The following is a 13,068-nucleotide window of genomic DNA, read 5'->3' on the forward strand; positions in this document are numbered from 1 at the left end:
TTTTTTTTTTTACTTTTGATTACCCATTTCTCACAGGAAAATTATGCCCATGTACTTTTAATTATACCAAGGGCAGCTATTCTCTCTCAGATCCTGTTTCTAATTCATGAACAAAATGGAATCAAGACTAGATTAAATGGTATGTGTCTACCTTCTAAGTTGAATAACTTAGAAAAATAACAGGAGGATATCTGAAGGTTATAACCACTAAATAGCTTTGCTTGTAAGTTGGGAATGCTTTAGAATGGCTATTGCTAAATAGTACAGAAATCCCTCTCTTTTCTGTTACTTTTAGTGGAAGTAAAGCTACATATCAGAAAAATAATTTTCATTTCTCTTTTCCCATTTTCCGACTACATTTTGAGCATCTTGAATACGAAATTTAACACCGTTGGCCCAGTTAAAGGACATAGTTTTTCTACCTATTAGTGGTATTTCTGAGTAATATTTAAAATAAAACGTGGCCTGAGAAGTTGTGGAAACTCAGGAGTAGGTGTTCAGTGTTAAGACTTTTTATCTTACTTGGGAAAGATTCCATGTTTTAATTTATGAATGCAGTTGATTTAAGATAAGAATTTTATTGGAATTATCTCATCATAGCTGTTCTTTGGGTCACTGGTGCCAGGCATTGTTCAACTCCTGGATTTTTCTCTTGTGCTATAAGTATTTTTCATAAGCCTAATTTAAGAAAACTAAGCGGATATCCCAGTTAGTATTTTTTTTTTTTTTTTCTGTACACATTTTCTTTACAGAGGTATCTTGAAGGTCTTATTCTCAGTTTTCTTTCTTTGTAGACGGGAGAGCTAAGGACAAAAATGAGCCAGTCACATGAAGACAGTTTAACAAGTGTGGCGTGGAATCCAGATGGGAAACGCTTTGTAACCGGAGGTCAGCGTGGGCAGTTCTATCAGTGTGTGAGTATTTCGTTTTCCCTTTCAAATGTCCGCTTGTTCGAAAGCAAATTTAGTTTTGTTTGCTTCCTGAGTGATGGTGGTTTATTTTTAATGACCAAGGTCATTGTCATTTTCTCCTGCTCAGGACTTAGATGGTAATCTCCTTGACTCCTGGGAAGGTGTGAGAGTGCAATGCCTTTGGTGCTTGAGTGACGGGAAGACTGTTCTGGCATCAGATACACACCAGCGAATTCGAGGATATAACTTCGAGGACCTTACAGATAGGAACATGTAACTATTTTTTGTATTCATTAAACAACAATTATCTGGTTTATATTAAAATGGGTAGTTGAGCCCTCGCCGGTTTGGCTCAGTGGATAGAGCAAAATTTAACAACTGAACAGTCTCATGTTTGATTCTGGTCCAGGGCACATGCCTGGATTGGGGGCGTGGCCCCAGTGGACAGTGTGCAGGAGGCAGCCATTTGATGGTTCTCTTTCATTGATGTTTTTCTGTCTCTCCCTTCCTCTCTGAAATCAAAAATGTATTTTTTAAATATGTAGTGGAACTCGCTCTTTAGAAGAGTTTTTATGGATTTGATGTTCGTTAATTCTGGGGTGATTTGGATTGATGGTCAGGTGATGCTGAGTAATCAAGTCAAATTCTATTTCTTATATAATAATGACTACAGACAAAAGTATGATATTTAAACTGGAACATTTTACATTTTAGTAATTTGAATATCTTGATTCTTTGATTCCTAATATGTTGCTTTTGACAAATTGTTTTCTGGTTACAGAGTACAAGAAGATCATCCCATTATGTCTTTTACTATTTCAAAGAATGGCCGATTAGCTTTGTTAAATGTAGCAACTCAGGTAAGTTAGCTAATATGATCCTCAGAAAAATTTATCTTAGTTCTAATTTTAATTGTGATTTTTATTATAAATATAAACAAAACTATACCACTTATTAAGATTATACTACATGTGTTTGATCCTTACGTGCATAGAATCAACTCTAAATTTGTCAGAACATTGGCATTTTACATAAATAGAAAATGAAAATGTTCCATTAAGGAAAGGGATATTCACAGATTATTTTTTAAACTTTTTTTTGAGTTGGTGTAAGTAAATACCTGTATTCTCTTTTCTCTACAGGGAGTTCATTTATGGGACTTGCAAGACAGAGTTTTAGTAAGAAAGTATCAAGGTGTTACACAAGGGTTTTATACAATTCATTCATGTTTTGGAGGCCATAATGAAGACTTCATCGCTAGTGGCAGTGAAGGTAAATCATTTGTGTCACTATTCTTTCACATGTATTTTGCATTTAATGTTCTATAATTTTTCAATTTGTGAAGGTGGGCATGTCTCCATGCAAGTTCAGGTGTTAAATTTCAAATTATAGGAGTCATTCATCCAGTACACTGTTAATTTCTCCTTTTTTGGAATGACTTGAGTCTTGTCAGAAATCAATAGTGCCTGTTCTGACCATGTGTGTTCTCTAGAAGTGCTTTAATATGTATGGCTATCATTATCCTTAGTAATGCTATTTCTCCCCCCAGCTAACTCAGAACTAAGTCTGATGAATAATGTAGTTACACCACATTATATTCTGTGTAGGGCTAAACATGAAACGTGTTTATTTTGAACAGCATGTGGATGTAGTGAGTGTTTTATCTCCGAAGGTGACCACACTAATTCATTTGTCGCTTATTTATAAGGAATGTATTCCACAGACTTTCCAAATCCACAAGTGTGTGAGTGCCAGTATCAGGCAGAGCAGTTAGAAAACCTTTCCCCAAACACTGGGCCTCTTCCCTGTGCTGGCACACAGAGAGAACTGCTGGCTTTGTGCCTTTCGTTAGCTCTGGGTCCCGATCGGTGCAGCAGGCAGGGCTTGATCAGAGCTGTCGTTCTGGCCTAGACTGCTTGTTGCTGCACCTCGGAGAAATATCCTCCTTGGATGTACGTTCACAAAAGCATTTTCCTCCACGTGTAGCAGATTTTGTGCATTCACACTTTTCCAGCCTGTAATCTTTTCTCTCTCGTTGACTTTTTCAGTTCAAGAAGAAAAAACTAATCCGCTTTCTTTATTTTGCTATTTGCATTTTATGCAAGGAAAAAATGTTTTCGGAAATTAATGAACAAGTACTTTCTAGGAAAGACAAATGCAGTTCTTCAATGACTGTTGTAGCTTTTGCTTCACACACACACACACACACACACACACACAGTTCAGATAAGTCTCAGCTTTCCGTCTTTTCTTACAAGTTTTGAAACAATGGCATATTTCTACCTTTTCACAACTCAGACACTTCCTCCCCCTGCAAGTTCCCACATTGATCACACAGCTGGCCAGTAGATCCTCAGATTGAGCCCTTTCCTGATTTACCCTGGGGTTCTGCCTTCTGTTAAAGAACCACCACCTAAATCTGTTAACTCTTATGGTGATACATGATATTTACTGTGTGCTACTCTGTTCAAAACACCTTTCACATGCAAACTCCTCTGTCCTCAGACATGATGAGGAAGTGTGAATCCACAGTGAGAGGAAGAGTTGCAAAGAGTGGGCATTGTGCCACGGTTACATCGCTAGCCAGTGGTGCAGTCATCTGACCACAGAGCCCACACTCGGAACCACTGTTCTGTATCATTGGGTTGGGTGTTGGGTTTTTTCGTTTGGTTTTTTAAGGTTAGTTTTATCACAGAGTAACAAAGTTGTGGGGGTTTGGGTTTATGGTCATTTCGTGGGGTTATAATGATCTGACTACAGAGCCACATGATGGGACAGTTGCCTAGACTCACTGGTGAGGTCCTGAGCAGGGCCTCCGGACGGCAGTCACTATTAACCATGGGCAGGCTTCCTGAAAGAGCGGGAAGCATAGTACCCACCTCACAAGGGTGGTGAAGAGTAAGTCACATATATAAATTCAGAAAGTAATAACATGTATTTAGTACCTAGTACATTGTAAGCACTCAATAAAAATTGAGCTGCTGTTCTTAGTATTGCTGCTTTTGAATTTGGATACATTGCTTTTCTATGTCACCTCGCATTTCCATAGAATTTATCATCTCTAACCTCCATTTGTTTATATTCAAAGGCCTTGTCTATGGAAATGTATTACTCATGTATTACAGAATATTGCAAATAGATTGTGTGATTTGAGAGCTAATCACCTTTTAACGGGGGGAAATACCCGTATATTTTATTAAAATAGCTTTTCATAAGGTAATTTGTTAAATTGTTAATGTTACATTTATTCTTTTTAAATTCTGATAATCAAGCCATGTGTTCTGTGCATGCTGACGTTGGTTTTTTTTAATATATAACCACTTCATAACGGTTCTCTGAATCACTGTTGGTGCAGATCACAAGGTTTACATCTGGCACAAGCGCAGTGAGCTGCCAATCGCCGAGCTGACGGGGCACACACGCACAGTCAACTGTGTGAGCTGGAACCCACAGATGCCGTCCATGATGGCCAGCGCCTCAGACGATGGCACTGTCAGAATATGGGGACCAGCGCCGTTTCTAGACCACCAGGATATTGAAGGTAACACCACTGCCGGCTGCCCGGCTCCTCCCGATGAGCGGCCCTGCTTATTGGAAGGTTCTAGCAGTTTAAAGTGTGGGACCTCATTTACCTTCTCCTTTTATTGAGGTTGCACACTGACTCCTCATCTGGGGGTTAAGTCATCTAACATACAGTGTTGTCTTTGTAGTTTCATTGCTGACAGTGGGGAGAACACGCTAGAACATGCCACCTCATTTACATCTAGTTAGTGTTGTCACTTTTAAATCTGAGGGAAATCTTGAAGCATTTTATACTTAAAACTCATGAGAACGAGCTAGTACACAAAATGTGAGCAACTGTAGAATGATCTTTTTTTTTTAATATATTTTTATTGATTTTGTACAGAGAGGAAGGGAGAGAGATAGTTAGAAACATAGATGAGAGAGTGTCATCGATCAGCTGCCTCTTGCACACACCCCCTACTGGGGATATGCCCGCAACCAAGGTACATGCCCTTGACCAGAATCGAACCCGGGACCCTTCAGTCTCTAAGCCAACGCTCTATCCACTGAGCCAAACCGGTCTCAGCTGTAGAATGATCTTGATTATAGATTTTACCCTTAAAAATAAACATCAGTTAATAGCATGTAGCCTGCTAGCATGAGCTAGGCATGATGGGTAGAGAAAGGGAAGGGAATTACTAAAATACATCGTGTACCTGGTGCCAAGCAGCATGCTAGGCTTGTCTTCAGTGTCCCCCGTAAGACAGCCAAGGCCCTAACAGAGCAGTGTTCTCCCCCGTAAGACCCACATCTGGGCCTGGAAGGCGGTTCCCACAGCGTCAGGCACTTGGAGGTGAAGAAAGAGCTTCGCTGAGCCAGGATGTCAGAGAGAAGAGGTAACGAGGAATTTCTGTAAACGACAGAACCCTCCTTTTCCAAACAGTGAGTCAAATATTTAGTTCGCTTCGAAGGAGCTAATTTGCCCAGAAGCAGATTGCTTTGTTCATAGTGGGTCCCACTCAAGTGTCTGAGGAGGAAAGATGACCAGCTGCTCGCAGCTCAGTGATTCTCAGAGGACGGCTGTCAGGAGAGCATCTGTGCTTTGGAAAAGCATACTCTCTGTGCTTTTATTTTGCTTATCTCTGTGCTGCACGCTGCAAAAGACTTGGCCAGATCTACGGCCAAAGATTGGGGGAAAGCGTGTGGGTCATAAAGGTCTGAGAGCTCCTTCCGGCTGTTCAGAACTGTGCCGGGCCTCTCTGTGTTGCAGATCACTACGTGACTTTCTAAATCTTCTTTGTTGACCTATTTACATGTCGGGACCCACTCTCTAAGGTGTTCCATAAATCTGTAACTGTAATTATATGTGCTTTTCTATTCTTACCAGTCATTTAAAAGTTTTCTTCAAATAAGCATATTTGGTTTAGAGAAGTAGAAAATAGGTATATCATAACAGATTATTGTAAGTGGGTTTATTTTAGAGCTACCCTGAGGATATGTGTACTGCCGTGGGCCCAAGTTCACTGCTCTCTGGTGGGTTTGATTAATGTGGATACCCACTGCAGTACGCAAGCAAGCGTTAGCGCAGCTGTTGTGAGGTCTTGGACCAATTCAGCGACTGTCCACTGCATTTTGGCTACATAGGTACATAGGGATAGCCCCCAAGATTTCCACTTACACCTAAAATAGGAAAAGCTTTTATAATTAAATATTTGGTGATATGCCTTTTATACAGATAGCTTCTGGGTTCTTATTATTCCCCTGCTTGAAAACATGGGTTTGGTTTTTTTGGTTTTTGGTTTTTTTAATTAAAGTAATACCTGTTTGGAATGGAATTTTTGAAAAAACATAGATGAGACTAAAAAAGTTGCCATTTAAAAATCATAACACCTTAAGACAGTGGTCAGCAAACTGCAGTTGACTGATGAGTTTGCCAACCACCGACCTAGACTGTCAATTACAATGTTGTTCCTTATGATTAAGCCCCTATCCCAGTGATCGGCAAACTCATTAGTCAACAGAGCAGAAAACTGCCCTAAGATATTCTTTATAAGTCATTCAAATAAAAATTTGTCACTTAATCCCAATTCAAAATAGAGAATTTGCTAACCTTTTGTTATAGTAGGGTTCCATACTGTGTGTGGGTGTGTTTTTGCTTTATTTTGAGGAATATATAAAATAGAATAGTCTCAGATGCTAATATATGCTACAGCTTGGATGAACCTTGAAAACAATATGCTGAGTGAAAGAAGCCAGACACAAAATAGCACATATTGTGATTCCGTTTATATGAACGGGCAAATCCACAGAGACAGAAAGAGACTAGTGGTTGCTTAGGATTGGGGTGGGTGTTTGTATATGGTAATGGGTGATGAAATGTTCTGAAATTGATTGTGGTGATGGTTAAACAATCCTGTGAATATACTAATAACTCATGAATTGTAACTTTAAGTAGTACGTTGTATAGCATGTGAACTATATCAGTAAAGCTGTTCATAACTATACCTCCCTCCTCCCCAAGAAAAAATAGGGTGATTTTGCAGAATTTCAAACTGAGCTATCAAAAGGAGGATTAAGTATATAGTTATAATGCACAGTTCTGCCTTGGACTGCCAGATATATCTTACTGTTATAAACTGTCATAAAGATTTTCCTATGGTGCATAACTATTTCAAGGTCCATTTTAAAAGTAGGAGATTACAATATAATTATTCACTTGAGCACTGCAATATTCAAAATGATCATGAGTTTAATATATAGTCTGAGACATGATACAGGCACATCATTTTAATGATTATGATAAGAGTTTGCCTTGATGTGTTTGATTTTTAATGTTACTGTCTTTTTTAATGTATTGGTTTTAAAACTTTCTAACTGGTAACTTTTTCTCCCCCTCCCCTCTTCTTCCTCTCTCCACCCTTCCCCGTGTTCTCCCGTCTTGTCTTCAGAGGAATGCAGTAGCATGGATAGTTGATGGCGAATCTGGAGCAGACGACTTCTGTTTAACTTAAATTAGTCGTATTTTAATGGCTTGGGATTTGGTGCAAACAAACATGATTGATAGCTGGACAGACATGCTCGTCATGAAAAAGAACCATTTCTGAAGCCCGGTTGGGGCCAAACATTTACACCTTGCTTCATAGTAACCCGTTGAGATGAAGCACGTCGGTAGAACGTTGTTGGACACCATGTTGAATTACCCCCCATCGGTTGTGAAGAACTGTGCTACATTCAGGCTTACCCATTGAACTCAGTACATATATTCCCCCCCTGCCTTTTGTCTGGGGGGATACCATTCTTGTTGCTCTTCTGTGTAATGAAGTTTAAAATGCTTGTTTGGAAACTTTATTTAACAGTTTAGAAGGCTTGATAGAAAGAGTGCATTAGTCTGGAGAGTATACATCGGATAGGAGAGAATTCCCTCCTCTTGTTTCTCCAAATCTTTCCGCCTTATTTAGCTTGAGATCTTTGCAGCTTGGTTCATGGATTCTAGCCTTGCCCGTTGCACAGTATATACAGATCCAGATGATAAACCAGTGAACTATGTCAAAAGCACTCTCAATACTACATTTGACAAAAAGTTTTGTACTTTTCACATAGCTTGTTGCCCCGTAAAAGGGTTAACAGCACAATTTTTTAAAAAATAAATTAAGAAGTATTTATAGGATCAAAGTGACTTCCTTTGTATACATTTGGAATCTAAACCAGCTTAAAAAACAGTTTCCTCTATGACTTAGATGCGCAGTCCAGCTGATGCTCTTCTGGAATACCGCCTGAGACAAGGTCAGAAGCAGTGCCGGGAAGGACCTAACACAGGAAACGCAGAGTAATAATTGGAAGGTCCCCCCCTCCCCTTTTGTTTTATTCCTGAAGTAACATCCTACCTGATCTTGAAGAGATTTAAGATTTAAAAAGGATTTTAAATATAATGGACATGAGAGATCAGTAGGCAGTTTAGGCTTTTGGCAAAGCTTGTTCCGAGTTGTTCTCAGCTTGGGAGTCGTTTGGTGTGATCTAGCCAGAGAGTAGAAGCCGCAGGTGGAAGTTGGTAGTATAACTGAGCTCGTTAGAACGCAACAGGTTACAAACACATCTAACCTGGTTTCACACCTCATGGTCATTTCTCTTAATCGCCCTTAATATTTTGACATGTAGGGATCCATCCATCTAGAGAAGCTTCCCTCTCAGTTTTTCAGATATTGCCATACTGAACCTCATTCTAAACTGGTGCTGTGGGTAGTCTTTCCCTCTCCCCTCCCCTCTTAGTGTACGGAAAGGTTTCCTTCATGGAAAAGCACTTTTCATTTTGAGAATCTCACTTGCAAAAGAAGCCAAAAGCCCGGTGTTCACATTGTGCTTTTAAGGCCGGTAACAGCTGAATGCAGCATCCTTCAGGCCCCTTTGCAATTCCCTCCCTTTTTCAGTAGAAGATACATAAGTGACCACAGCTGTTACCTTGGGAAGAGGCGTGGGAATGCCCCCAAAATACGATTCTGGTGAAGAAAATCTTGAGTGAAGTCCCATTAGGCCCAGCCAAGTCTATGTCATTACCGTGAGTAGACTCTGGAGGATCCACAAAGGAGAGAAAAACAAGGATGTCAGAATCCTCCCATCGGGGCTGGGGAGTTGGGGATGGCAGCACAGAAACAGGAAGACGGGGAAGGGGAGAAGGAAGAAAAACATAATTGGCCTTAAAAAAGCATGGATTCTCCCAACAGCTCTCCTAGTCAGAGGAAAGGACAGATCGTGGTCAGCAGATTCTTTTATCAAATTGGTATGTAAAAGATTTCTTTGAAGCTCCATTTTGCAGAGATCATTACTTAGAATCAAGAAATTCCTGTTTTGATACTTCTGAGTTCAGAGACTATATGTTACAGTTTATCTGGTACTTCATTTTTCTTAACTACAATTCCTTTTTACTTTAAGCTTGAATAAAAAATCTTCCTTGGTAACTGTATATAATTTAAGTGGCAACTTCTCTTTACCTCAGTGCAGTTAAATCCATATCTTAAGTGATTCGTGTATATACCCTGAAGCCGTTAATACACCCCAGGCTGCAGCAACATCCCTCACAGGACGTGAGTCTAGACACTCCACAGCTGTTTACAGACATGGTTATGGTGTGTCCGGGAACATGGCGACACTGGCTGAAATGTGTGCCCCTTCAGGGCAGTTTAAGGCCTGCATGTTCAGAGTGGAATGACGTGAGGCACACCTTACACTGACATAACTCCACTAAAACGGAGTCACAACTATGCAAAGGTCTCTGCAGCAGCTAGCTAGGTGAGTTTATTTTCCAGGTTGGTCTGAACGGGCCACTTCCAACGTATGCTGGTACTTGGCTGTGCCATACACGTCTGTCTCACGCATTTGCCATGCTGCGATTGTGCTGGAAAGGTGAAATAAGTAAGAAACCCAGGGACTTAGGGTACAAAGAGCCCAAGAGCAGGATGGCCTACCCCTAGGTGTCACTGAAAACTTGAGTGTGATGTAGAGTTAACAGAATACATGGGAGAGAGCTATCAGGCCAGCGTAAGATAACTAACAAACGTATGAACTGAAAAGTACCAATACTTTTTGCACATAGATCAAAACAGAGTGGGGAGTTTTGGCTCCCAAAAATCAGGTTAGTAGGCTCATTTCCATGTGCTTAAAAATGTTTTTTTTTTTTTGTTATGAATTAAGGGCTAGAGCAAGTATGAAATTAAATGTCTTTTTCCTCCAAGTAATTGGTTATTCATACTCCCATGTTGGGTTTGGGGGTTACTGAGGCGGGCTGTGTGGGTGGTGGTAATGGATCAAGAGTGGAGAATTGGGAGGGATGACTACACTGCAGTTTTGGTTTTTGTACTTGAATTACTAGTGTCCATGCCATCCACCTTTCTGTCACTCTTACTGGCCAGGGAAATGTGTTACATCAAACCAGGTAAGTAGTTTACACAGGAAACTTGACTTACAAATGGCCCTACAAGTTGGCCTGTTTTAGTGGGTGGGAGCACAGAAAGGGATTACCTAGGTAATTCCAATAACCTGCTAGTTACCAGGGGTGGGGACATCCAATTTTTGTCAGTATTTTCTTAATCTGAAATCACACTGGTCGTAACGTGGTGATTTTATTATTAGGAGTGTTCTCCCTCCAGAGTGGCATTCCGTGACATTAATAGAAAACCCTTCTCCCCCGCCCCTCCCCATCCTGAAATTCTCTTTTTTAGGATGTTGGTTCCTGCACACCAGAACCTCTGCTCACAGTGGCAAATGTATGGTACGTCTCTTGAAAGGGACATGTCCATGTCAGTTTCTTTCACAGCAGAAGATGGCTGCTTTTGAATGGGGAGGAAAGAAGACATTTTTCTTAATATCCTTTGGTCCCATCTCTCAAACGGATATGCATTCTGATTTGGGTTTAATTCCTCACTTAGACATTAGCAGCTCCTTTGGGGTTGCTCTCCAAAATAGTACTTCCATTCAGAAAAACACCATGTTTGATTTAATATGAACAAACTCAAAAAGAGAGGTGAATTTCATTCACACATAGACACTTTCTAAAAACGGTGAACTGAATTGAAATTTCTCAGTGTTGTTAGGCTGTTACAGTAGCTGCCCTCTATAGTTGCAAAAACAAAAACTATAAAAACTCATCCCCTATCTACTTAATCCAGATAGCCTGGATGTAATGAAACTAGTAGTCTAAAACTGTGTGTGTTGTGTGTCTGTGGAAGAGAGTACTTCATAGAAAGGCCTGGAAACAGCTGTCCTAGGCTCCTGTCAGTTTTACGAAAATTCTTGTGCACATGCGAAGTGCCCTCTCCGAATTGAAGGCTTGGCTAATACTGGTATATTTTTATAAGACTGATACGGTGTCCCCGTCTTTAACGTAAACATTTTCATGATCAGGGTCAATGCGCTAAAACTGAATGGTAACATTTTTAGGCACAGATGGAAAATGTTACTGGCTCCTTGAAAATGGGGGTGTGTGGCGAGGGGACTAGATCCACAAAAAGCATGTACGTCCTTACAAACCAAGCTGGAGAGATCAAGAAAAGAACTCGTGTTGATCTCAAGGTTTCTAAATGGTCAAGGTTGACATGGCATTGTGGTGGAACTAGTTAACGTTAGAGCTTTTGGTATGTAATAACGACTTGCTATGGACTGATTAACTTTCAAAGGATGTGTTCTTAAATTTGGGGGATTGTTGTTTTTTGTTGTTGTTTTTTTAACTGCCTCTCAAATTATATTTAGTAGTTTAAATTTCTTTGCTTTATTATTTCATTAAAGCATAAACAACTTCGGGTCTCTGATATTTATTTTCACTTGTCCCACTAATTATTTGCAAAACACCCTTTGTTAACGTTTATAAATGTGTAGTATATTAAATGTCTTTAAAATTCTGTTCAGTTGACGCTACATTGACTTTGATTTGTGTTACTGGTTTGTTTTTTTAATACACCTTTCCATGTCAGTGCGCAGCACTTAACCGTTTGTATTCCCTTTCAACCCAATAAACAGAATGAGTAAGTAACTGTTGCTGTGTTCACTCTCATAATATGCATTGATCTGCATGTTTTAGTATTGTTTTTACCTGAAACAACCAATTTGCTAAATTTGACTTTTTTTTAATATGTTTTATTGATTTTTCACAGAGAGGAAGAGAGAGGGATATAGAGCTAGAAACATCGATGAGAGAGAAACATGGATCAGCTACCTCTTGCACACCCCCCACTGGGGATGTGCCTGCAACCAAGGTATATGCCCTTGGCTGGAATCAAACCTGGGACCCTACAGTCCGCAGGCCGACACTCTATCCACTGAGCCAAACTGGTTTCGGCTGAATTTGACTTTTTAAGTTGATGACTAAGGAAGCACTCTTTTATCTGTTGGGAAATCTTTTTAAAGAACTATTGTGTGAAATCATGGATTAACTTAGAAAAATTTATATTTTTAAGGAGTCACATATCCCACTTGTTCAAAATATTACTGACCTGAAATTATGCACTTGGGCATCAAACACTTTGATTAGTTTTGAAAATATATTTCTAATTTGAAATTAAAATTTATATCATAATATTTTAGTTCTTTAAAGATCTAAGAGTGGAGTTCTGTTCAGTGAAAGGAAGCTCAAATATGAAAAATTTGTATTTGGCAGGCAAATGCTGGCCATCGGCATAGGGTGGCAGAGCCACTCAGAAGCCAAGAGGCACTGCTGTGAGCCATGGTTGAGACTTCCTCTGGTCAACAGGCAAGAGAGCAAAGGAGTTTTCCTACTCGTTTTCCTTAAATACAGCTCTGCATTGCAGAGGGAGCCAACTCAGATGGTCCATCCGCATTTCAATTTCTATACCAGATTCCAGCACCAGCAATAAGAACCTCCCAACCTTGAACCTAAGAGTAGAGAGTGGTATTTAAAACAATTCCCTTCCACTTAAGAAAAGTTGATGGTCTTTGGTTACATATTTAATGGCTTGAAATTTTTTCCAGAAAAAAACGTAAAACTATATAAGAAAGATTCAACAAACCATGTGATCCCATCATCCTAATACTACCTCCAAGCATCTTAAGTGTCGCCATTGACCTTGTGGCAGTGAGTTCTTCTCCCTCAGACTTGATTGGCGTACTTAACTGAGCTTGCTGGATATGAAACAGATTCTAATCACAT

At 39.8% G+C, this 13,068-nt stretch overlaps 1 protein-coding gene across 7 annotated transcripts in view; it reads left to right on the forward strand.

Annotated features, from left to right (window-relative positions):
* The window catches only part of WDR26 (WD repeat domain 26), a 35,183-nt gene extending 23,249 nt beyond the window's left edge, over positions 1-11,934 (forward strand). For 4 of the 7 annotated variants that reach the window (XM_036453425.2, XM_036453424.2, XM_036453423.2 and 1 more), the window contains 6 exons: positions 795-914; positions 1,039-1,184; positions 1,693-1,771; positions 2,054-2,183; positions 4,267-4,452; positions 10,628-11,934. In XM_036453425.2, coding sequence (XP_036309318.1) covers positions 795-914; positions 1,039-1,184; positions 1,693-1,771; positions 2,054-2,183; positions 4,267-4,452; positions 10,628-10,911 — 945 coding nt within the window. In that variant the 3' untranslated portion in view covers positions 10,912-11,934. Of the gene's footprint in view, positions 1-794; positions 915-1,038; positions 1,185-1,692; positions 1,772-2,053; positions 2,184-4,266; positions 4,453-7,363; positions 9,373-10,627 lie in introns of those variants that run through there. The other 3 variants (XM_036453427.2, XM_036453426.2, XM_036453428.2) reach the window with 2 other exon arrangements.
* The last annotated feature ends 1,134 nt before the right edge of the window (positions 11,935-13,068 follow it).

The sequence above is a fragment of the Pipistrellus kuhlii genome, unplaced genomic scaffold, assembly GCF_014108245.1.
Source record: "Pipistrellus kuhlii isolate mPipKuh1 unplaced genomic scaffold, mPipKuh1.p scaffold_m20_p_25, whole genome shotgun sequence".
NCBI lineage: Eukaryota > Metazoa > Chordata > Mammalia > Chiroptera > Vespertilionidae > Pipistrellus > Pipistrellus kuhlii.